Below are 25,229 nucleotides of genomic sequence, written 5' to 3'. Positions count from 1 at the left end.
GAATCTTGTTTGAAGCTTGGCCTTACTTAGCATGGTTCCAACCAAGAATCTTGTTTAAAGCTTGGCCTTACTGAGCATGGTTCCAACCAAGAATCTTGTTTAAAGCTTGGCCTTACTTAGCATGGTTCCAACCAAGAATCTTGTTTGAAGCTTGGCCTTACTTAGCATGGTTCCAACCAAGAATCTTGTTTAAAGCTTGGCCTTACTTAGCATGGTTCCAACCAAGAATCTTGTTTGAAGCTTGGCCTTACTTAGCATGGTTCCAACCAAGAATCTTGTTTAAAGCTTGGCCTTACTTAGCATGGTTCCAACCAAGAATCTTGTTTAAAGCTTGGCCTTACTTAGCATGGTTCCAACCAAGAATCTTGTTTGAAGCTTGGCCTTACTTAGCATGGTTCCAACCAAGAATCTTGTTTGAAGCTTGGCCTTACTTAGCATGGTTCCAACCAAGAATCTTGTTTGAAGCTTGGCCTTACTTAGCATGGTTCCAAACAAGAATTTTCTGTGAAGCTTGACCTTGGGGATGACCTTGACCAACCTTGAGAAATAAAATAAATATTGCCTGGGCAGGGTTTGGAACCCGCGACTACGCGAACATACGAGCTTCGCTGGCCACCCCACTAAAGCACTATGCCACCACCGCAGCCGATCACGCTTTTTGTTAACCACAATATAAACATAAAGTAAAAACGAGTAAACCAGGCTAAACACATGCCTTCGCATGTCTGCTCGGTTTAGCCCCGTCAAAACATACTTTTTTTTCAGTGCATGCAAGAACAGGGACCACGTTTTTAACCATGCCAAGGCACCAACAACGCGAAAGTATGCAACATGACGAAAAATTGTCATGTCCTCGCCTCCCCTTGGTCCATCGGCAGTACCATCACAACCGTCATCCCGCCGATCACGGGATGGGTTGCCCTAGGCCTTCTGGATATCTCCTGAGGTCCCCCTTTCGCTTCTGTAAATCCGAAACTTCGCTGATTTCAAGCGTTTGCTTATTTCGTATGTTTGCGAAAACACGAGCATTTAATAGTTGCAACCAGATGAAGTTATTCCGAGAAAGATGACTAGAAACAATGCATAGTTCCACTTTCCTAACAGCGCCAAATGACAAATGGCTTGCAGCACGCTTGCTGCTTTCAAGTGTGCACTTTCATTTGCTTTTTGCGCTGCTGAGAAAATAACTTACACTTTAGCCTCTTCTCGCAACCCTATCACTTAGCTCCCGCACTCTTACGTTTTCGTATTGCGATGGAATTTCTTGGTACAAATAAACATCTATATACGGCCATTATGGCGTCAACTACTGTACATCAGTTGCTCGTGCTAAAAAAGAAGACTGCAAAAATAAACTCTACTTGACTTTTGACCCCACAGGTGTAATCCAGTTATCACTGAAAAAAATCCGCGGACTGTCAATGCGATTGATGCCACAGAGAATGCACCTTGAGCCCTGCCAGCCGAGGCTTCACACGCCAACGCCGAATACTTCTCTGGGAATGGACGTTTGAATGCTGACGCATTAAATAAGGATGGTTCTTCCATAGAAAGTATATTTGCCAAAAGGAGACAAAAATTTCGTTCTCAAATGAACACCGAAAAATGTCCGCCGATTATTCCAAAAACTCCAAACCAAAAAGTCACGCCGTCAATTACAGGACAAACCACTTCATTTTCTAGCCAATTCGATGCGAGGAAATTGGCTTAAGGGAAACGTGTGATGCTCAGAACATAGTTGACAGAGCGGCGGGCTAACTGGCGACTCGTATTATAATACACAGATCGGCCGTGCAGGCTGTTGGATATGGGGGGGGGGGGGGGGGGGGGGGGGGGGGGGGGGGGTTCGGGGTCGTTGCTAGCTCGCTGCTGCTGCTCGCTGCTTGACGTAACCGCGGTCAAGCCGACGCCCGTTCCCACCACCACAAGGACAGGAGTGCCGCTGAGCGAAGAGCTCGGGAAAAGGCTATGGAGAAGCTAGCTGCGGAGCTGAAAGAGCTTAAACTCGAGGCTGAGAAAAGGCGGCTCGCAAAGCTCAACGGGCTTAATGGGGACGAAGTAGCAATGAGTGACGCTATCTTCATCCAGACAGGCCTCTCAACGTTCCAGTCCATAGCCGAGTCGGAGAGACGTGACGCCGTAAGAAAGGATTGCGAATTGGCGCACAACCGGCATGGATGGTACACGACAGAGCGCGGCCAAAATAGAGAGGCTACGGAGACCGGCTCCGAGTTAGCTAAGTGTAACTCCGCGAGAACTCGTTCAGAAAACGTGTGGAAAGGGCACGGATGGCGTCGGACAAAGCCGAGCCAAGAGAGACCTACCAGACTAGCTAACCAGACCGTTGCCCAGTCAGATAGTCGCAAACCTGCGATTAAGGGCAGAGAAACGGAGTCTAACCGGCCCCGACGGTTTAGAAAAGAGAGAGCTCCGAATCGAGGCTGTGCAGTGAGAGTAGGAACCGTGGCCGATTTGGTTAAGCGCGAGAACGCTAGAAAGGGGCTTGTACAGGCGACTAACCGGCACGGGTGTGAAAGGGATAATTTCCCCAAAGGCAGAGGTTTCGGCATGGAAACAAAGGGGAGCCCTTTAGGGATTGTGAATCGTGGCAACTCCGACTTGAGGCGTCACTGCGGTGCCAGTGACCAAGCCAGGGTTGTGGCTACCTCGGCGAAGCTGGCGTATCAAGAGTGTGAAGCTGCTGTTGGGTTAGAACGCAGTATTCAATCAATCAGCCTTTTATTTTCTCTATATTAGAGAAGGAGACAGGACTAAAAGCTCGAAAGCTTGACAGAGGTCCTGCCCCCTTATTTCACGCTGGCATTGCAACAGACAAGCGGCAATAAATTCTGCGCTATACATTATAGCACAAAAGAAAATAACACACCTTGAAAAAAAAGCAAAAAGTACCAACATAAAAATACATGCAGCGTCATGACACAAACTTGTTCAGAAAAAATTTCTTAATAACGATATTTGAATGCTGGAAAGGGTCAAACATTATTTGAACGCCATGCTGAGATAAAGGACGAGAGCCTCACTTGAGCCTCACTTCAGCTTCACTCCAGTCTCACTTCTAACCATAATGTAAAAATGTAAATAAACCCTTTTGTAATCTTCCTCCCATCACCCAACTCCTTGACTTGGCGGCAATCCTGTGTCGAAGCTTGACCGCGGCTCCGTCAAGCAGCGAGCAGCAGCAGCAGCGAGCTAGCAACGACTCTGAACCCCCCATACCCAACAAGGCAAAGGGGTACTCAGGCAACTCGAGTTACCAATTAGATCGGCTGTCTGCGTTAATTATATGTCACTTTCTAGTTCATAAGGCCTTGCTTTACCTTCGTTTTCATGACAGTGCGTTATCCTGCTTATTCTTGCCTCTATCTTCATTCTCTTTCATGGTTGCACATGTATTCTGCTAGATGAGATAATCCGCCGTTTCTTAGTGTGACCTAGGGGATATACTCGTTAATGGCAGAAGCTTAAACACTGTGATGAGGTCAGAAACATTTTGGGATAGGGCAGACTCGGTAGACGTGGGGCATTTCCAGGACAGATGATGATGCTTAGCACGTTAGTGGTTGAGATGGCGAAGCTTGAATGACAAGTCATACCTAGTAGAAGATGATGACCTCACACTGGACGACACGTGACTCTGAACGCTTTACCACGATGGCCACGCTTACGGTTGGTGGCCCCGGAAGGAGGAAGTTTTTAAGATTCCTATACTAACTACTGACGGAGTGCCAACTGTCAACAAGAGGTGACTAAGTCGCCGTAAGGTGTAGGCGGGATTAGCCCTGCATAGCCTGAAAGAAATCAACCTCGTAGCGCTGTCGCAGAAGTCCCGTGTCATCTAAAAAGTTCAAGTTAGGCTTGTGCCCCGTGCCTCACAATTTGTAGGCTCTGAACATCCACGATCGGAGACGTCTGAAGGGTGCACTTTTCCCGTCCCCCAAGTTCTCTGTACTGCCGCACTGACTTTCATAACTGCGCTGCAATGGGGATGCTCATACCCATTACTTCACTTTTGTTTTGATTCTGTTTATACTCTAGAAATTACCAAACACAATTTGAGCACAAGTTGGAAGCTAGTATGGGGTCCAAAAATAAGATACATGTGGGCAGTTGTGTGGAATGAAAAACACAGTAATACAGGAGAAAGACCCAGTACGCCATTCGGTAAAGATAAATGAGTATCCATGTAGAGTCATATATACATATTGTCATGGGGCCCAGACTTCGAATTTGGGGAACGAAAAACAAGCCGGTTTAATGGCAAGAAACTAAGACACTTATTTACAGTGAAGAAAAAGAGCAAAGAAACAAAAATTAAGAGTTCAAAGCGTCGAGCGACTGGATGAGCCTGTTACCCAAGACCCAGAGCCACTGGATGAACCTATTACCCAAGGTTCAGAGCCACTGGATGAACCTATTACCCAAGGTTCAGAGCGTTCGTGCTCACTTTGGGCGCCGGTTAAATAGCCCAAGGCTCCGCCCTTTCACCAGGCGGCAATTCATCGTGACACAAAGATCGGCACTACACAACACAGCAAACGAAGACACCTATTGTAGAGTCCACCCGTGGGAACTGGCGAGGAGGAAACGTAAGTCTGCAGCTCTTTCGCACTGCGAGGCTACCATACTGTTGGCAGCTCGTGTCCATCGAACACAGGTGGGGCATGATGGCGCCGCGGCCGCAGCTGCGCTGGCTTCCTCTGATTCGATCCGGGTCTTCTCAGACGAGGTGAATTCCTTTCTTCCCTTGTCGTATCGTCGGTCGCTTCTAGAAGGGAAGGTCGTTGGCACCGAGCCGAACTGTGGGAAGCTCCATCGACCACTTCCCGGCTAGTCATTCTTTTTGGTGGGGTCATCTTGGGGTCAAACGACCTTTCGAAATTTCCGCTATTGAGTCCGCCACCGTTATCATCGCGGGTCTCAAGTTGGGTCGTGACAATATACTCATGCATGAGTATACATACATGAGTATACATGAGTTAGGTGGGAGGACGAAGTCTGGGGATACGGTGGCCGCAACTGGCGAAGGACATGCAGGGTTAATTGGAGAGACATGGGAGAGGCCCTTGCCCTGCAGTGGGCGTAGTCAGGCTGATGGTGATGATGACAGGCTTGGGGCTCGGCTCGTGTGGGCTGAAATGCTTGGAAAAGAGCCGTTCGCCAACCTTACCACTGCGTCGATGGAGAGACAAACGGCGAGGGACCAAAATCCGTCTTGCATGGCAAAGCCCGTTGGGACCCTTTTTATCTATTCGAGGTGGGATCAAAGACCCATTACCCCAAGCATTTCAACCAACCATCGATGCTCTGAGGAATTCAGTGATAAGACATGCTAATGCTCTCAAGGTGAAAAGTTGCGATCGTAAAGATTAAAAATGACCCGAAACCTTTTATCGGCTCTTATTGAAGTTTAATTTTATCATGCAAAAGATCAGGTGAACACACAATGGACGCGTATTCAAGAAGAGGCCAGACCAGGTACTTATAAGCTATAAGTCTGCATTTTTTTATTTGCTCATTTTGAAGTTTTCAGATCTTTAAAGTTCGTGCAGATGGCATAAACTCTTCCTCATAAATATTATTACTTGACGGAAAATTAAAGTCACCTTATGTGAGGCTGCCAGCGAGTCGAGAAGAAGATTAAAGGGATGATTATGTTCAGCTACAGTGTTTACTCAGACATTGACTTTTACTGCGCGCAAAATTAAAAAGGTAGGATCAAACTTTCGATGTGGCTACATCTTTTATCTCGACAAGCAAAGCACGAGCGGATTCCATTAAGTTTCGTATGCGGAGCTGTTATTTCCTCGGAATATCCTTTCCTCCAGCAATTTCGTTCAGCCTTGGGTCAACGAAAGTATGGATATTTCCCAGAGTTAAGGCCGTGTCAGTCTATCTTTCCACTGGAAATAAACAGTGAAATAAATTTAAATGACTCTGATTAAATTCAAACGAACATCTGGAGAATGACCCCGCTTTGCCTCCGACAAAGATTTCATCAATGCAGTGATGCTGCTGGTGTCATCAACCGCGGCTCTCAGACGACGATGCGAATGGCAGAAATTCGCCACATAGAGCACATCGAAGAGGGATGAGCTCCTGTGAAAGAGGACATTGAGGTCACTTGAATGTGCAGCATCTTTAAATTCCATAGCTTAATATAAATAGCTACAGTCCAGAAGGCAGAACATATTGGGCAAAGTCTGCGCTGCTATTCAAAGAATGCGCCGCGTGGGAACGACTTGCTTGGAAGCATCACGCGTACAAGCGTGAAGAGATTAATTACTCACGCAGGGATCTGTGCTGCTTCAGCCTCCCACTGTCATGGTTAAATGTTCAGCTGACGTAAACCGAGGCTGACGCATTCTTCGCAGCTGGCGGTTATGCGAGCGGGAGCGACAAATATCCGCGCCTTGACAACAGGCGACTGCCAGTTACTGAGTACACTGGTACATGTATATATGACGTCGGGCCCGCGCCCAAGCGGTGTTGCCTCAGGCGGAGCGCTCTTGAGAAAGCTTGATCCGAGTCATTGTTCGCGTGAATGTTGTCTTTCGTCATGAACGTCGATGACGCCGTACCCTATTTTTATTATCCTGTCTCCCCAGCAGATTGCTGACTGGTTTAGTTTCGGTGAGTGAGTGAGTGAGTGAGTGAGTGAGTGAGTGAGTGAGTGAGTGAGTGAGTGAGTGAGTGAGTGAGTGAGTGAGTGAGTGAGTGAGTGAGTGAGTGAGTGAGTGAGTGAGTGAGTGAGTGAGTGAGTGAGTGAGAAAGTGAGTGAGTAGGTGTGAGCATGAGTGAGTGAGTGAGTATGAGTAGGTGTGTGAGCATGAGTGAGTGAGTGCAAATGAGAATGAGTGAGTGAAAGTAAGTGAGAGAGTGAGGAAATCTGTTGAAGCGGAAGAACGCAGAACCGAGACATGATCGACACGACCCGCCGATGTCGTTCTGTGCCTTTGACGTTCGGATGCTATAAGCCTGAGGTCGAAGGTTCGATCCCGGCCGCGGCGGTCGTAATTAAATGGAGGCGGAATGCAAAAAAGAAAACGGCAATGTACTGACATTTAGTTGATTTCGTTAAATAACCTGGAGTAATCAAGGTTAGTGAGGAACCCTCTACTACAGCGTGCCGAAAGTTCCCACGTAATTCCCTTTAAGGTCCCCGGTCTTCAGAAAATCCGGCGTCGGGCTTGTAAGCGAAAAAGGCAGGTAGCCCACCTGCCACCAAGCTCACGTGACCTTGAGACGTCATCGCAACCTGCTCGCCACGGCAGGAGGCAAACTGCCCACCACGGTAGGTGGGCACGATTGGTCCCGAGATAGGCTGTTCGGGGAGAACAACATGAGTCTCACAGAATGACCATATCTGCGATTAATACGCAAAAATCTCCAGACTGCTGCAGCGACACTATAACTCTGTCGCGTCATAAACCTAAGGCGCAGCTTTAGCGCCGCACAAGTTTTTTTTTTAACTCGTCATATGACCACTAACTGGTCATAGCAGCAACCCCTACCAGTCATTTGAAACTCCTTACTCAAGGTAGAGAGGACGCCCTGTATACACGTGAGCGTCATGATGCTGCGTATCCTTACCGAAATCGGCGAATGCAATCAACCGAAATAAACAGTGCTTAGCGTCCGGGGACAACCACACGACGCGGGCCGATTGTGAGGTCACTGCCGCGCGGCTCTCATCGCTGCACGGAGAAAATCATCGCTCCGCTCCGCACACGTGCTGCTGCTTTCGTCTTTTTTTGTTTGCTTTTTCCATTTCGCCAGCTACACTTTTCAAGAGAAAGCGGGAGGGGTGGGTAGTCCTCCGTCCATAAGACCTCCCTGAGGCGTAGGGTACGCGGAACATCGACATGTTTTAGCAGCGCGACATGCCCGGAGCGTGCGCTTAACCTTGCCGTTCCCGGTCGTCGAGGGGCTCTCGGGCGATAAGACGCACTACGCTACACATACACTTCACGCGCGGCCGTCCCGCGTTGGCGCGCTGTGAGAAGTTGTTGCGAAATGAAGCGGAAGGCGCCGAGGCCCGGCGGCCGCCTAGTGTATACACTGTCTTCCAAGTACTGTGCAGCGCTGTCTGACATGGAGGTCAGGCTTACTCGTCCAAACATGGTCCAAACTACGAATGACCCATCATCACTTCATATAACAGGAAGGCCTATCCCGGCGCTATTTGTTATTTTCGTCCTGTAGTATTGTAGTCATCTGCAAAGCAAGAAGCCTTATTCCAGCAAAATTCTTGATTGTTCCATTTTACTTTCAGTCATGGACCTCTAGCGACGTTTCCATCCACTTGGAATACGTGCACTCTGTGATCCAACAAGACCATGATCATCATCAGCAGCAGCCTTACTACGCCCACTGCAGGGCAAAGGCCTCTCTCATGCCTCACCAATTAACCCTGTCCTTCGCCAGTTGCGGCCACCGCATTCCCGCAAACTTGTTAATCTCATCCGCCCACCTAACTTTCTGCCGCCTTCTTCCTCTTGATTTAAACTAGGATATCACTAACGCGCGTTTATTCTCTCACCCACTGCGTCCGCTTCCGATCTCTTAACGTTACACCTATCATTTTTATTTCCATAGCTCGCTCTGTTGTCCTTAACTTAAGCTGAACCCTCTTTGTTAGCCTCCACGTTTCTGCTCCATAGGTGAGTACCGGTAATATACAGCTGTTGTATACTTTTCTATTGAGGGATATTGGTAAACGGCCATTCATAATCTGAGAGAACCTGCCATATGCGCTCCACCCCATTCTTCTTATTCTATTCATTTCCCTCGCACGATCCGGATCAGCTACCATCGGTTACCAATTTGTCTATGAAGGGCGGTCAGTAAATTTTGTTTTCTACTCTGTAAATGACACCCGGCTGTGGAGCTACCCAGTGCCACGCATGACAATGATCAGTGTTGAAACTCCAGGTGATGTATACCGGGCCTTGCAGGTGGTGCAGACATTGGCGGGACATCAACCGCTAGCCCCGCAGTATAACAGTTACATAGGGTGCACCACCATGTTGTACACAGAGCCTGCGGAAATCTTGCAAGCCTTGACAGGACCGCTGCTCCGGCTTTCGGGTTTGCACCGCATCAAGCTCTTAGCTGCAACCCTGCTGAATCAACGCAACACTGAAGAAGAAACCAAGATGTTATGCGCCTTTTGGGCGCTAGTGTTCCACCGAACCTCCATCCCTTACCTTGAGACTATATATATTTACCGAGAGTGGCGCTAGTCCTCGTATCAACAGCTGGAACCGCATGCAACGCGGTCGTGGCCGAGAGATGGAGGCGTCATGATTAACAAGGTTGTACACACTGTACAGCAGCGACACGCCAAGCACTGCGGAGGCGACGTGAACCAACCGTGCCACGGACAGCCACCCAGGACTCCGGCACTTGCTCTCGGTACAGTGCCTAGAATACTAGGCACTGTACTCTGGGATTCACTGTGTCTTGTGAGGTATGGTGCCAATACGAGCCACAGGAACAGCCCATTCTGCACAACTGACTTTGCCGCGGGAAACGCGAGAAACAACCTACTTACTTCCTCCGCTGAATTTGGCGGTGAACGCTGGCCTCTACGGTGGCTGTCAGTGAGTACATGGAAGTTTTAACCCCTTCCTCTCTTCTCTTGCTTATTAGACATCGAGCCGTCCCCTGCTTATAAATACTGACTCACTTACCTGCCCGCAGCGAAATGGAAGACGTCGATGATGATCTGTCCAGCACGGAGTTGAGCGAGTTGAGTTTGCTGATCGCGGAAAAACCGTTCACGCCCTTTTGACACTGCACTGGTCTCCGCATGGTAACTGTGGAAGTTGGCGGCTCTTGTGGGAGAGCGCGGGTACGAAGCCCAGAAAATCTGGACAAGCGCTTCTAGTTTGAGCGGCTGCCACCGCGTGCTCCATGGCGCTAAGCGCCAAAAATTATCACGGGAAGTTTGAACGTTTGCTGCAAACAGCTGATGTACTATGGCCGCCAAAAATCTTTGATGCGAGCGCAGAAAGTGTCTTCTGAGTCATATTCTGTAACGCGTATGAAGAGTAAGACACGAGTATGAGCTACTTCGCGCCCTATTTCACGGGAGGCTTTAGTTTCCTCTGAACTAAAAGTTAAAACTTTCCCATTCAATAACGCTACTGGCGGCCGACAGATGGCGCCAGTTGGTGATGTCCAGGTTTCGTCTGCTTCGTCTGTATTTGCCGCTTCGCGTTTGATAGTGTTATTATTTTTATGTGTGTGTGTATCCAGCCAGGGCACGTTTGTTAGGCGCCCGCCCGTTAAAAAGGGAAGGCTACATCATCATCATCATCAGGAATGGAGAGCATGCTGCTAGGTCGCAGATCAGTGCCGCAAGCTGTCTTCTTTATCATTTAAGCGTTCCTAGGGTGGAGCAGTTGCCGGCAGAATAACGCCAGGCTTATCCCACCTGTCGCTCACAACGACCTCAACAATTTCATGCCTAATATTTACGACTTCCAGGTCCGGCAAACATTCGCCACGTTTCCAATGTGCGCCACCGTGAAGCAGTGCACACGCGCGCCACCTTTGGCAGCATCCCGCGTGAAGTTGTACGAACCGGCTAAATAATCAGGGGCGAAAGAAGTTAAGCTTCCTGCACGTATAACAACGGCGCTTGGTTGGCAGGCGCCTTTGGCTATCGTATTGCCACTACGTGACACGCTCTCCGGCTATCGCTATCGGTCAGCCCGCACTGCCAGCAAAACGGTCACTCACAGAAAGGCGTTACGCGCCAGCTGGCAAACAGTTTCGCCAATATCGCATAGCGCAGTGCCCTTAGCTCTTCAAGGACAAACCGCGTTAGTAGTATTCCAGTACTGATCGCAGCTGAGATCATGTGAAAGGAATCCCGGCATATGCAATTCCTTTTGACATCGGATACCAGCTTACCACTTTGTCACAAAGCGTCGTTACGTGCCGCTCGAGAAATTGCACTTCTCCGGACAGCTTATTGACATCTTCACTGTTTACAGCTTGATTGAGTGCACTAGTGTTTTGGACTGGGCAGCGCATGCGCAGTAAGCAGCCTTTGTGAAATCCGCCAACTCAAACTCTGCAGCCACTGCCCAGTGAAAATATGGCTGCGCCGCTGCGCTCACGCGGATAAATTTGGAGATGCGTGTAGTTGGGTACAACTCAATAACGAAGCTGCAAATGTCCCTCAATGAAGGCCCTCCAGCCAATGGCGTCGACTGATTGCTATGACGTCACGGTTAATTAATCATTTGTCACGTATGCGCCACAGACGACAAGCTAACCGCTGATTAACCGTGACGTCATAAAAATCGCCGACGCCATTGGCTGTGGCCTCCTTTGAAGGGAATATTCCACTTTGTTCTTGCAAGTCCAGTATTCTTGGACAAAATTTTTCTATAGTGTAATATTGAAGGCAATGGTCCATTCTTCCGATGGGTAGCAAACATTTTAATGTTTTTCCATCGCTCACATAGAGTATTTAAGACTGCCATAGAAAACCAATACGGAACTTTTTTGACGATCGCAAAAACGTTAATGCAGTAGGATACAACTTAAAAAAAAAAACAGCAGTTGCCAACAATGGGCCGTGGTCCACGGCGTCCTGTATTGCTCCGCTGGCCAATCGCAACTGTAAACGAAATCAGTTTTGTAATGCTTGACTATATCAAACAATCTTCGTATCAAAATTCTAGAGTTCATAATTTTTTTTTATTGTGTTAAGCTTCTTGCTTACGTAACAAGAAACGTTTACACAGCGGACTACTTTTTCATCGTGGAGGAATTCTGTGCGCGGATGTTGAACTGGGGCAGAGCTTCAGTGCAGATTTAAGTTGTATCCGACTAAAGTAAAAGCATGCAAGCCTGCCGATGGGGAGATCTGCGGATAAATCGAATTTTATAGCGAAATCTTACGGTTTATGAAAAAATTGCGTTCATAAACTATTTCCCATCAAAAAATGCTTCTATCCTGAATTGCTGGGGGTATGAGTTAAATTCGACTCTGGTGCAGTACGGGTGCAGTCCGTTCTTAAAGGGAACGCCTAATTAATTTACTGCAGCACTGGTCCCAGCCCAGATTTCACCAGCATCTGATCAAGCCCTTCACTATATAGTCCCTCTTCAATAGGTGTTGTGCCAGCCTGATGCGTCGCATCGGCCACTCTGCAGTTACTAATAGAAAATAAACGTTTCACTCACGCTTCCTTCACTACAAATTAGGTGTTCCCTTTAACCGTGCACCATGTTGTATACTCAGTCTCTGATTTCCTTGCGCCTGCGCCAGCTTTCATAAGGCTGCGCGTTTCTAACGGCACGACGGAATCGGTAAAGGCAAGAGAGGCACACGGGCGATCGGCGTGGCCCTGAATTCGGGCCAGTCCTGCGTACGCGTGTGCGCTGCCGCGGAGCTGGGAGAGAGGCGTCAGCGAGCGTTAAGTCCGGCGCGATAGCCGCCGCCGCCAGCTCGCGTATAATAATATGCGTGTCTTATAACTCTCACTGGCGACCCAGTTCGGCGCAGGCGTCAGGTGCCTAGCAGCGGGGGAGCCGGAAAGAGCGCGTCGATGAGAATCTTCCGGCACCGTAAGAGGAGAACGAGAAAGAACACTGTCGGCTAGGCCTAGGCCTGCGCTTTGCTGTGGCTGTTTGCGTTGGGTTGTCAGGTGCATGCATGGCTGAGGTTATCATAAGCTGAACTCGGTGTTTAATACGTCTTTTTCAGAGCGAAAACATTATTGGCCTCATAACCTGGAAAATTCAGTTGTGGTGAAGCATCTGAGGTTAGTCACGTGATGCTGGAAATGGCGGGAAATAAACGAGACTTTGAATGTGGGTGACCTTGGCCATCCTGGTGAGATAAAATGTTCCCCCGACTGTGATTCGAGCCCGTGGCGCGAGAAAAGATCAGCTTCGCTGGCCACTGCACGAAAGTAACGTGCTATCGACGCAGCCTATCGCGCTTCGTGTTGAACTGCAACATATTCACGTGCTGTGCATTGCACGCTGTCATCTTCACCAACTTCCATCTATGCGCGAGGAGCTTCTGGCTCCTAGCTGCCGCGAGAAGCCAGAAGCTCCTTGCCTGTCTCTAGTCGCGGAGGTCCCGGCCCCTGCCCCTCGGCCTGCGTGCCGGAGGTAGGGAGTAGGGGGCCTCCATTCTTATGGAAAATAAAGGTTTATCAACAACAACAACAACTGTGCGCGAGTAATGAAAGGAAAGGAAACGGGCTTTCAATCGCGCTTTCAGGTACGTGGCGTCGCTGTCCACCTGCAAAAACCTGCTTTCGCAAAATATTTCGTGTCCACATAGCATTTTTTTCTCTTTTCGCCTCGGCTAAAAAAAATCTATAAAAGCTGTGAGCGAACCGGTTAAAACAACAATAGTTTTTTTTCTTCGGGATCCTAAATATATGCAATAGATTTCGGCTTTAAAAGGACAGTGATATCTGAGTATATGAGCATTTCCGCATTTCGCTTTCATCGAAACTGGTACCTTCATGGACGACATCGAACCCACAACCTACTCAGCGGAAGAAAACCACAATCTCCGGGCCAAAGTCGCGGGAGAGAGCAAGAATGACGCGTGAATATCAGTAGCGACATTGGAGCGAATGGTACAATACGTAATGCGGCTACATATGCCCAGCAGATGGTTTAATACAATGTGCCCCTCCGTCAGTATCCTCCAAAATGTGGTAGTCCGTATGGGTGGTGGTAGTGGTTTATTTAAAAAATAAATAAATAAATAAATAAAAAAGTGAAGCAATAGAGTGTTGTCGGCCGCGGCAATTGCTATCTAATATCTTAAGCACCCGAGCTGCAGCCGGCGGAAACGAAAGGGAAAGGGAGAGGATCTCTTGATCTCATAACCATACAGCATGATTTTTGACATGTACAGCCATTCCGCACAACCAGTTAAATCATGCATTTCGCATCAGATAGCGCAACAGTAGCTTAGAGAGTAAAATCCCCCGCTATTCGAGGGCTCGAATTTTCCTTCAGTAGCAGTGCAACTATAAAAGCAGGTGTTTTCCTTTACGCGAAGCTAATCTTACGAAACCAAAGCTGGAAGGGAAGTGCACATCGTTTCTCGCTTCAATGCTATGCAGCTGTTAAACGTTCCCGAAGCTGCACAAACCAACAGGTGTCTGCGATACGTTCCTCACAGCAAGCTAGAAAAACCAGTGTGAGCACTAAAGGTTTCACAGAAACAGACAGATGGGCTCAGAGTAGCTTACGCTCGAAAACGGGCTGACTTAAGCAAGGGGCCGCCACTAAACGTCATCACATGGCAGCGGTGAGCCATCTCAAGAGGCAGTGCACTACTCTTTGAAGCTAGGTTACGGTGTCTTAGAACGCGCAGCTACAAAAAGAAATTTAACGAAGATGATGACACATGTGCAGTGTGTGGTAGATCTGTGGAAACAATCGAACACCTCATACTCAAATGTGATGGTATCCATCCGGATGCCGATGCAGGCACAGTCACTCTTCCTGAGGCCCTGGGGTTTAAAGATAACAATGGTCATGTAATGCAGTGGAAGTCAGCAAAAAGCGATTGGAGGATTGGTGGCTGAAAAGCAGAGATGTGACATAAGGTTACAGGTGTAGGAAACCGTAGTGAAAGAAGATGGTGAATCTTAATGAGAATGAACAGCACAGTTGAACAAAAATAAAGAAAAAAAGCTGAGCATGCCTCCACCCCGTTTCAAAGGGGCGCTCCTATCCATCCATCCAAGAAATAAGTCGAGAGACAAGAAGATAACTGCGGCCTCGATGCAACACTCTTCGGATTGATTGGCCTCAGAATAAAACAAAACATAACTCGTTAAGGCAAGATGGCGCTCGCCACCACCCCAAAACAAAGAGGGAGTTCTTATCCTTCCATCCATCTATCCATCCATCCTCATTCATTGCCATCATCGTCGCAGCAACCTTCAAATATCCACATGGTGCCCAGGACTGCATGGAGCGAAACATTGGCGACACAAATGTGCTTACGACACCAAGGAAGGAAAGTAGGGGTGAAAATGGCCACGTATTTCAGTAACTCGCATGTATTGCGTCAAATACGGCGAAAGGCGCGCAATAATTTAAAACTTTAAAAAGCCCAGCCTTCATAGCAACGCGTAGCCCAGAATTTGCACCTCTACTTTCTCCCGGTTGGAAAATTTTCCGCTGCAGCTGCGACGTTTGTGCGACCAGGCCGTCGCAATCCGGTTTCTTCCCGAAACCTCCCTCCTTGGTTATATTGGGCATATCTTTGGCTGGCAACCACCGTTGTGTGCAGAAGAGGTCCACTCCCACAACTGCTGGGGGAATCTTTGCCAGTTCCCACGCATTCGCGACCGTCGCGGCACAGATAACGTCGCGAGCTCCATTTGTGCCTCCGAGCTACGACGGCTTGTGTTCAGCGATGCCGCGACGATCAAACGCACTACGATCGCCCTCTTGGCAGAAAGGTAGCGAGCAACTTGGATTGAACTTTCTCAGTCCTTGAGACAACTTCCTCCAACGCAGAAGAATTTGCCCGCGATAGTTTGGGTATTTTGAATTCGTTGTACTCTTGGGCTAGTTTGTGAAGCAGCGCGAAAAACATGCATAGGCGCACACGCAAGATAGACAGGGGGCTGATGTTCATTTTTTTTTTTTTTCACAGCAAGCTTTCCCAGCAGCAAATACAAGCACAGAGTAAGCCGTAGATTACAAGGTAATAAAACCATTAGAAGGTCTTACAACCTGCTTCTTTGGAAAAGCGCTTTCTTATCTTGTAGTACCACCGCCGCGGTGGCTCAGTGGTTATGGCACTCGGCTGCAAGCCCAAAGGACGTGGATTCGATCCCGGCTGCGGCGGTCCAAATTCGATGGAGGCGAAATTCTAGAGGCCTGCGTACTGTGCGATACCAGTGCACGTTAAAGAACCCCAGGCGGTGAAAATTTCCGGAGCCCTTCACTAGGGCGTCCCTCATAGCCTGAGTCGCTTCGGGACGTTAAACACCGCAAACCAAACCAACCATCTTGTAGTATGCGGTTTTCTCAATTTCTATATATACAGGTCACTCTGACCATGATCACCCTGACTCTTGACAGAGAACAGAATGTGTTCTAATCGAACAGAGTTCGAAGTAAGGGCACCCTTTTCATAATTACGCCAGTTTGACTTGACTGTAACGAGATTTCACTGTATATGCAGCTGGTTAGCTTGTATCGAAACCGCAAGTTAAATACAAGCGCCGTCCTTTCCTGCAGAAGCACTCCTCGAGTGCTCCGAAAGCCATACCGGATCGGTGTTCGACTCGGATGACACGATCGCCGTTTCGATATCGGTCTTGCGGCGCGTTCGAAAACAGGTAAAAGCAGCACGTTTATACCGACTACGGCGGGTTTTTTAGAGCAATGCCGATCCGGTACGCCACAGCGCTTGCACACGCACACATATACCGCACAGCACGTCGCCCAGAGCTTCGCGCCGCTTTCCCCCGGGCCACCATCATCCACGCCTGCCTTGCGCCAGAGCGGCAGGTGTTTTGCCAAGCTCTCTCGCTGTGCTGCCGCTGTATGCCACAGTCCCGATGGGCTCATTGCTATACGGCGACCGAGGCCTCGACGATGAACTCGCCGAGCACGTGGGCCCAGCCACGTCGTGAGACGACGCCGCCTCGTAACTTCGACGAGTCTTCTCGAAGCAGCTATGAGCGGTGCATGCGAGAGGGCATATCGTCAAGGGTAGAGGCGCGAAATTTTTCATTGCGTCTCGTTTCTTTGAAATGTTGCGTACGACGCTGTAGTAGGAATTAAAAATACAGCAGCTGACAGCAACTGGACAATGAATGGCGGTCTTGAATGCAAGCGGAGCTCCACTGCAAACCCAGGTTACATCTAATAGTCACGCTATGTGCTCACACTAAGTACGTGGCAATGCAATGGTGCACATTATCTGAGATGCTTATCAAATATGCTGGCCAGCGATAAGTTGGCGCCGACGAATCATTTGTATCAGGTCATGCGTGGAGGCTGCATTCAATGTTAGACCACGCAAGAAATGGTTAGAAAAGTGGGAACCGTTAATGTAATGAAGGTGGGGAGGTCAGCCGAAACAGCTTATCTCTAACCTGCACCACACCGCAAAGGCGAACCATCCATCACCATCATCAGCTTGACTACACGCAATGGAGGGCAAAGGCCACTCCCATGTCTCTCTAATTAACCCTTCTTGATGGAACAGCGCAAAACATCGGGACAAGAGACAAGCGCTGACTTACAACTGGTTTTTATTTCGAGTTGTAAGTCAGCGCTTGTCTCTTGTCCCGATGTTTTGCGCTGTTCCATCAAGAATGAATAACCAACATGCCCAAGCTGCTGTCCTGGCTAATTAACCCTGTCCTTTGCCAGTTGCGGCCACCCTGTCCCTGCGAATTTCTTGATCTCATCTGCCCACCTAACGATCTGCCGCCCCCTGCTATGCTTGCCCTGAAGGCGAAAGAAAAGGAGAAATACCAGACCAGCTGCTGGGAGCTAAGATGATTACAATAAAGTACTGCGGTCTGAGCACTACACAAGTGTGCTTATCTCTCAGTTTCCTTGTTATCACATGGAAACGTTTTTTTATGTACCTGATTAATACCACACACAGGCCAGACAGGCTACCTAATGCAAGTTGCGGCATAGATTATAAGGAGTAAATGCCACCCAGCAGTGCTGATGTGTCCTACTCAAGACAAGGCGGTAGAGATGATGGCTCTGACCAAGCCAGCAAATGCTTAATGCATCAGCTGTGGCACTCAGCCCAGTTCCACCCTCACCTTTGCCAGCTAATTAATTTGCTTATGTATATTAAATGAACGCCAGATGCACGTATGTGCCGTAAAGGACTAAGGGCAACACAGTAGGCTAAAACAATTTCCACGTTCAGACAAGCCAAAAATGCTGGTTGTGTCACGCGAAAGTTGAAACCGAGTGTGCACTGAAACACAGCCACCCAGACAGGAAGCACACGGCAAAGTATCGAAAAATGAAAAGGAACGATAATAGCATGCTGGTAAGCATGACAGAAAATAAACAACCGCATTGTGATTATGAACACGTGATTATTAGCAGAAGACTTATGCCTAGTATTTTTCAAAAGAAAACTGCCATGACATCTGATATGCTAGAGATATGTTATATGAACACTTGTGGTAAAAAGTTAAGTACAGAGCCGTGACACTGCAGTTCGGCCACCATTTCTTGCTGTGATGCTGCAGCTAATACTGGATTTCGAGAACTCCCAATAAGCAGTTGCAGTGACCACAGGCATTGTACCCAAAGCTCACAATTCAGATTAGACTGCACATTGTAGAGTACATCAGATGCAAAAATAGCACATAGATTTTAAAGTGCCCAGACCTTGTTCGCTGCATAGGATCCAAGAACAACACCCTTGCTGTTCACAAGCATTGGCAGCTAATACCTTTTCCTTGATCGTTTTTCTAGTTACTGATGCAGACCTTGCAGAAAGTTGTCCAAAGCACACAAACAAGGCACATGGTAAGTCAGTTTCTCACAGATGTTTGTGTCAAATTTATAGTTCACAATACTTGATGTCTTTGCACGGCTTCCAAGTATACTTGGACACATACATCACTGGACTCTCCAAAGCTTGACTACTATGCTTATAGCTCATCAAAAAGAAGAGACCAATGAGAATTACTTCACTTCATGATGGCTAGGAAAAAAGGCTGTTCGATAAACAAAAAGAAAAAAGAACACCATTTGAATGTTCTGGTTTTCACTCTGGTTCTATAGTCGAATACATCGAGGAGACAGTTTTTGACTTTCTGGAGCATCAAAGTTCTCAAGGTTCTGCATTGGATCATTAGCTTCTTTCTGATGTGCAAGAAAGCATCATTCATTAATTTGAAGGCTAAATAAAGCTAAGATATGCCTCAAATGCAAAATTAACATTAATGATCACTTCTCAAAAGCAGCGTACAATGTGATCCTTCAAAAAAGCCATTCCATCCAGAGCTAGCATGACTAACCAACCCTTGCAGAGCTCCAAAATGACAGTGGTTGCATGGAGGTTTTTGTGCCCTCCATCAACCATGTTCTCTAATTTGCAAAGCTGGTGTGGTATGCATTCAAATCCATGTTCTCTCTGGGCTGATCTTACCTGGTCAACTGATTCACACTGCTGGAAGCGAGCCCTGCTTATGAGATGCACCATTTCACTTCAAATGTGATGCCTATAGTTGCAAACAATATGCAGAAGATGTTAAGTACGTCTCGGAACTTGCTCTTGGTTCACAGAGTAGTTGCGTAGATGCATAATGTCCCTAGTCTTGATTAGCGAGGAGGCAAAGTTGACCAAAAGTGTCTTACCTTCACTTGAGGAGACTTCAGTTGGTATCGTCTGATAAATTTGAACTAACCAGCACTTACTAAAGCTCACTCTGACAGACAGTGCTTAAATTGAGCGGTACATGGACTGCTGAAAATATTTCATATCACAAAGCAAGCATTACTAAGGTTGCAAGTCCTTTTACTTACCAAAGCTAATACACGCTAACCTCACTCGCTACAGCAAAAAATTAAGAATCACTGTCCATAAAGTTTGTCTTAGTTGCCAGACACACCAACAACTTAAATAGCATGTCAACAATCTTGCCTTGGGCAGCAATGTCACACACCACTCTTACTATATGCACCTTGTGCCGAACATTGACACAAATGCTCCAGGCCAGTAATCAAGGCCATGAAAGCAGTAAAACAAGAGAGTTCTTGATGGCACAATGGATTTATTCGATGCTTTTGTAAAAAAAAACCTGTTCACTATCGTACAAACTTGCATCGTGATGCCCTGGCAATCTTTTTTTTTGACATTTTTTCTCTTCTCTTATTAAAATGTACAAATATACTTTCATATACTCTATGCGCTGAAGATATATTTATATATTTAATATATATATATGTATACTATTTACACGAAGTGGAAAGCCGGAGCGCTGGGTCAAGCCGCCCGGCTGTTTAGAAGTTGAAATCAATGTCCTGTTCCGTGGACTCACAAGACATGACAAATATACTGAACACTCACACGCACTCCCCGTCCTCTCAAAACAAGAGAAAAAAAAAACAATGTCCGGTCCGCGAAACAAATATATGGTTTGTGCAGTACTGAAACCTGTTCATGAGCTGCTTTTGCACAACAAAGGAGTCTTTCCACTCAACCACACACAGAAGACTGACAATGACTTATGCAAGAAGCAAAAAATCACAACTTCAAACCAAAAAAAAAAAAGCTAACGGAATGGGGAACAAACCTCAGGAACAGAACAAATGCATATATACGCTCACTACCTCTTCATGGGCATTCTCAAAATTGCTTAACAAGTACTTTGCCATACTTTTTTTTTTCAAAGAAAAATATGTAGATGAACAGACAATATGGGAACAAAGTTAAATAAACGCCCGTAATATAACCGAAAACGAACCAAACAACTGCGGTTACCTGAACGTTGTCGCGAGTAAAACTATAACACAATGCAGACCTTGCCAGGTCAAACACGTGAAACATATATTGTTCTTTTTCGATAACTGACAAGAAAAAGAATGACAGGCCATTGCAACACAGTAACATAACACGGGCACAAAGCGACGCGTGTCCGGCATCGCTAGGCACGCGGCCACAAAATTACAACGGTTCTTTTGGGAAACAAATAGGGCCAGGCATCGCACAAAGAGCGCGGGGCGTGTAAGTTTGAAACGCGGCATTGCTAACACAAATTTTTTTGCTACTTTTTTCCGTGTAAATACAAATGTTTGTGCTTAAAAAATATCCCTTCGTAAATGCCTGCTACATTCGCTGACAAGAAAACGTCCGTACACTGCGATACACGATACAGTCGCTCCTGCTAAACACACAACTCCTTGAAGACTGCTCACACCGCCCAAGGGGACATAGGATTGCGTAACGAGAACGAGCAGAAAAAAAAGACACAGACGCTGCTACTGCTACGAATGAAAAAAAATCAACGCTGGTTAAGTTGCAACTAATGCCCATTGATAAGTACTTGTACAAAGTATTCACAAGTGCGCACACTATGAAACGAAACACAACTCAGGCAATACAAAATGACCGAAAAAAAAAAGTAGCCCAGCCAAAAAAACATGTCCACACGCCTATGAGACCCAAATGACACCATCACGACTACAGGTGGCAATTGGTGCGAAGAGGACGGGACTATCACTTCGGCAAAAAAGCGAGCGATGAGGGCCGAAACAAACAAGAAACTACGCACAGAGAGAACACAAAAGATGTAGTAGTTGCTTTCGGAATGGTCGGTGGTTTGGTTTATATGCCAAGGACACTTCACTTGGAAGAAATATATGCCGACGCCGTATTTACGGCCATTCATTATAGCTTTTCGTGTCAAAACGGCGCGACACATTTTTTTTTTTCTTTCTTGGTCCTGCCGATTGTCGCCCGAGAGTTAAGGAGGCGGGATGGGGGTTGAATTCGGGGTCGAGCGATGCGCGCACGCCGGGAATTTCTATCTTTCCGTTTGAGCAAAGCACTGAACAGACTCACACTCCTGTTGGAACAGTTCCGACCGCAACCTCCACGAAGTGCCAGCTCAAAAAACGAGACGAATACACATCAAAACATCAATCCGGACGCAGCAAGCTTCACAAGAAAGTTGACGGGAAAAAAAAACGCTCTTTGCTTGAGTAACCTCAGCGAGGGAAAAAGCGAAAGGAACTTAGTGTACTGACCAGCACCTCGGAAGAAACGCGGTACGAGCTTCCTGCGGCATTTATTTTTTCGTCACGACGAAATTTGCTGAGAACATAATGAAAACGCATCAAGGCGGTTGCTCATTTTTCTTGCCCTAGTTAACTGGAAACGACTAGCGCTAACTTTGCGCGCTGTGCACTCGGCACCGAACGCCATTCCGAACGTGTCTGCACGAAGAAACTGCCGCGGCTGAAATGGACGTTCGGATGCGAGACATTTGTCGCGAAAAACCTGGTTGAGGTCTAACGAAAGGTGCAGGAGAGAGAGAGGGGGGGGGGAGACTAAAAAGAAAAACGCAAGGGACGGTAGGAAAATTCTAACGCAGCGTGCGCTTGACAACACAGGTGGCACGTCTGGAGACAGCTGCTCGCGCCCAACCTACGAAACGCCCGTCTAGTCGCCGACAACGACGCAGCCTGGAATTAGAGAAAACGAGATAAAAAAAGGCAAACAAAAAACCGAACCGTGGAAACGAAAGATTTGGACAGAGAAAAAAAAATGGGACAGACAGTTCGGTGGCCGAGGGTTGAAGGTGAGATCATTGGTTTTCTAGCGCAACTAACTACGCCCGCGCACGACTTGGGAACGTGCGTCCGAGGTATAAGAGAAAGGCGGGTTAACGAAGAAAAAAAAAAAAAACTCTTCGAGGCCTCTGACGAAATGGGAGTGAGGCCAAGCATAAGCCCGCGAGAGACTTACTCTGCAGCGCAAGGCAAAAACATGAGAAAGGAAAAAGAAGACGAGAAAGGGGTTGCCGGAAACGCCGAGAGAAACAGGAAAGCTGCGCCGAAGAAAAACCGAGACTGACGACACCCCGGCAACGACGCGGAATTAAAAAAAGAGGAAAGACTAAAAGGCGAAAGAAGAAACACGTGCTGCGGCGCGTTGCAAGCAACGACGGGAAGCGCGCGCGGAAAGAGCGTCAGGGGTCCGCCGAGCGCGGGCTTTTTACGCATTCTTTTATTCCATGCCGGCTCTATCTCCGTGAAGGACGTTAATAGAACGGTGCGCGGCAAGAACACAGCCCTGGCAAGGTGGTTAAAAAAATGATGAACAGAGAGCGTTACGTTACGACATGAAGGACATTACGGAAACGTAACTTACAGGGCAAGCGAAGACCACTAGCACGCGGAAAACGAGGTGAGTGACAAAAACTGCCGAACGAGAACCGTTCAAGAGCTGCGTTTTGTGAGAATGAGGGACAAAACACGTACGGTGTATCGAGAGACAAAGCGGCGATTCGTCGCAGCGTTCTTTTTTGTGTGTGTCAGTGCGTCTCAGCAGTTGATGCTGGGCGAGAAGCTGTCCTCCAGCCACCCGACGCCGAGTATGTCAGACACGTCGGGCGTGAGGTCCGGAAACTGGAAGTGCGTCGTGGAGCTGGAACTGGCACTATCCATAGCGTCCATGTCACCCAGCGACGAGCTCATGAGGCCGTTGAGTTCCTGAGCGGCGGCGCCCCAGGTGGAGGCGAGATCGAACACCTCCGTGATGTGGTCCAGGTCGGCCAGTTGCGTCGAAGTGTCCGTGAAACGATTCTGGGCCGCTGCCGTGTGGACGGAGGAAGGTGCAGACGCCGAGGACGACGTCGATGAGGAGCAGGTCGACGTCGTGCTCGAGGCGGACGGCGACGCGGCCGCCATGAGTTCGGCCAGCGATGGCTTGACGTCGACCACCATGTCTTCGTAGAGCGAGACGTTCGCGCTCTCGGGGGAGGCTGGTTCGTCAGCCGACGGCGAGCAGGGCACTTTGGCCGGCGGTGTCAGCTGGCCCGTCGCGAGCGGGACGTGTTTGCTGCGGCTGATACTCTTCTTTAACTTCTCGTCGATGGTGAGCTTCAACTTGAGCCGCGGGTTGCCGCCGCTGGTCAGCGGTGGCGCGGAGGTGATCTGGACACACGACGCCGCGGCCGACTTTTTGGACTTGTGGTGGTGGTGATGGTGACCGTGATGGTGGCTGGAAGACGAGCTCTTGTGATGATGATGGTGGTGGTGACTGCTGCTGTGATGGTGCGACGAGGAGCTCTTGTGGTGGTGCGGCTTTGAGGATGACGAGCTCGCACTCGCGATCGCGGCCACCTTAGCGGCGTGGACTTTGGCCGGCGTCGCCGAAGCGCGCTCTGAGGCCGCCGCCCTGGCTGTCGTGGTTGTGGCAGCCTTGACCTTCTTGCGCGGCCGGTACTTGTAGTCGGGGTACTCCTGCATATGCAGCAGACGCAGGCGCTCGGCCTCCTCGATGTACGGCTTGCGTTCCTGGTCAGTCAGCATCTTCCAGCGCATACCGAGCCGCTTGCTGATCTCGGCGTTGTGCATGTCAGGCTGCTGCTCGCATATCTTGCGCCGCTCGATCTGACTCCACACCATGAACGCATTCATGGGCCGTTTGATGTGGTTCGTCACCTTCTTGCACTGCGTCGCGTCCGTGTACGGCGTCGGCGAATTGGCATCCACCTTGAGCGAGCCGAACGGCTGCTGGTTGCTGCGTCGTTTCTGCTCCATCGTATCCGCGTCCACGCTTCCCGAGCTGTGGGGCACCATCGCGAGCTCACACGACACACATCAACGGCTGACACCGCGGAACACCACCACGTGCGACGAGAACACGCCGATCGTTTGCGGGTAATCCGTGGGGGACGACGAGGGTATATCCTTTCGGGGCAGAGCGGGGGACTCGCGGTAGTGGGCGAACTGCAACAGAGAGAACAGGCCTCTCGCCACTGCGCTTGAGTAATCCACGAGGTTACGCGCGCGGCCGCTGCAAAGCGCGAGAGAGGCGAACTTTCCTCGCCAGCGCCACGTGCGAAATGTCACCGGACTGCTTCGCGCGCACGCCAACCACCGAATGAGCGAGCGGGCGCTGTTCTGCGGCCCGTTTTATCGACGCTAGCTCCGGATATGACGTAGCTGTGGCTCTGACCAATGGCGACGCGGGGTGATCGCCCCCGGCCAAGGTTGAACAATCGCGCGCCGAAAGTTGCCTGTCAGGGGGCGCCATCTCGGGGCGACGGCGGAAACTACTACTAGACAGCGCCAGAGAGCGGGAGGGAGAACGTTTGAGCTCGGCAGTGTGTGTCGGTTCCCGCTGCTGCTGCTGCTATTTATTCCCAGCTAATGCTGCTGCTCTGTAGCGTATGGGTGACGTATTTGTTTAACGCGGAATTTCGCAGTGTGAAGGGATGACGGGCATAAGTTCGCGCACGCGAACGGCGTCATTTCGGTTATGTGCGCACTTCTTTAAAAACGCGCGCGCGTGAATTCGCGCCCTGCGCGTATCTCGCGTCATTTCCCAAATTACCTTCGTTTCTTTCCCGCGACAGAATTTGACGCGGATAGTTTTTCGTGGCACGCAAGAAGACGCGATGTGGCGTTAGGGCCAGCCCGCTCGCGGGAGCGCAGTAAAGAGGAGACTGGCAACAAGAAACAAGCAAAGC

The 25,229-nt window shown here is 48.8% G+C and overlaps 1 protein-coding gene and 1 long non-coding RNA gene across 2 annotated transcripts in view; one reads left to right on the top strand and one right to left on the bottom strand.

Moving 5' to 3' along the window:
* LOC149335420 (uncharacterized) overlaps positions 1–25,229 on the top strand; it is a 268,956-nt gene that overhangs the window by 86,892 nt on the left and 156,835 nt on the right. The gene's annotated exons all lie outside the window — the stretch shown is intronic.
* Positions 19,783–24,656, bottom strand: LOC149335423 (uncharacterized). Its single transcript, XM_089552110.1, has one exon. It carries the CDS (start codon positions 24,334–24,336, stop codon positions 23,077–23,079), a length of 1,260 nt encoding a protein of 419 aa, XP_089408236.1. The 5' UTR covers positions 24,337–24,656; the 3' UTR covers positions 19,783–23,076.

This window comes from Amblyomma mixtum, chromosome 7 (genome assembly GCF_055824585.1).
Source record: "Amblyomma mixtum isolate Tamu chromosome 7, ASM5582458v1, whole genome shotgun sequence".
NCBI lineage: Eukaryota > Metazoa > Arthropoda > Arachnida > Ixodida > Ixodidae > Amblyomma > Amblyomma mixtum.
This window is presented reverse-complemented; position numbering and strand designations above follow the sequence as displayed.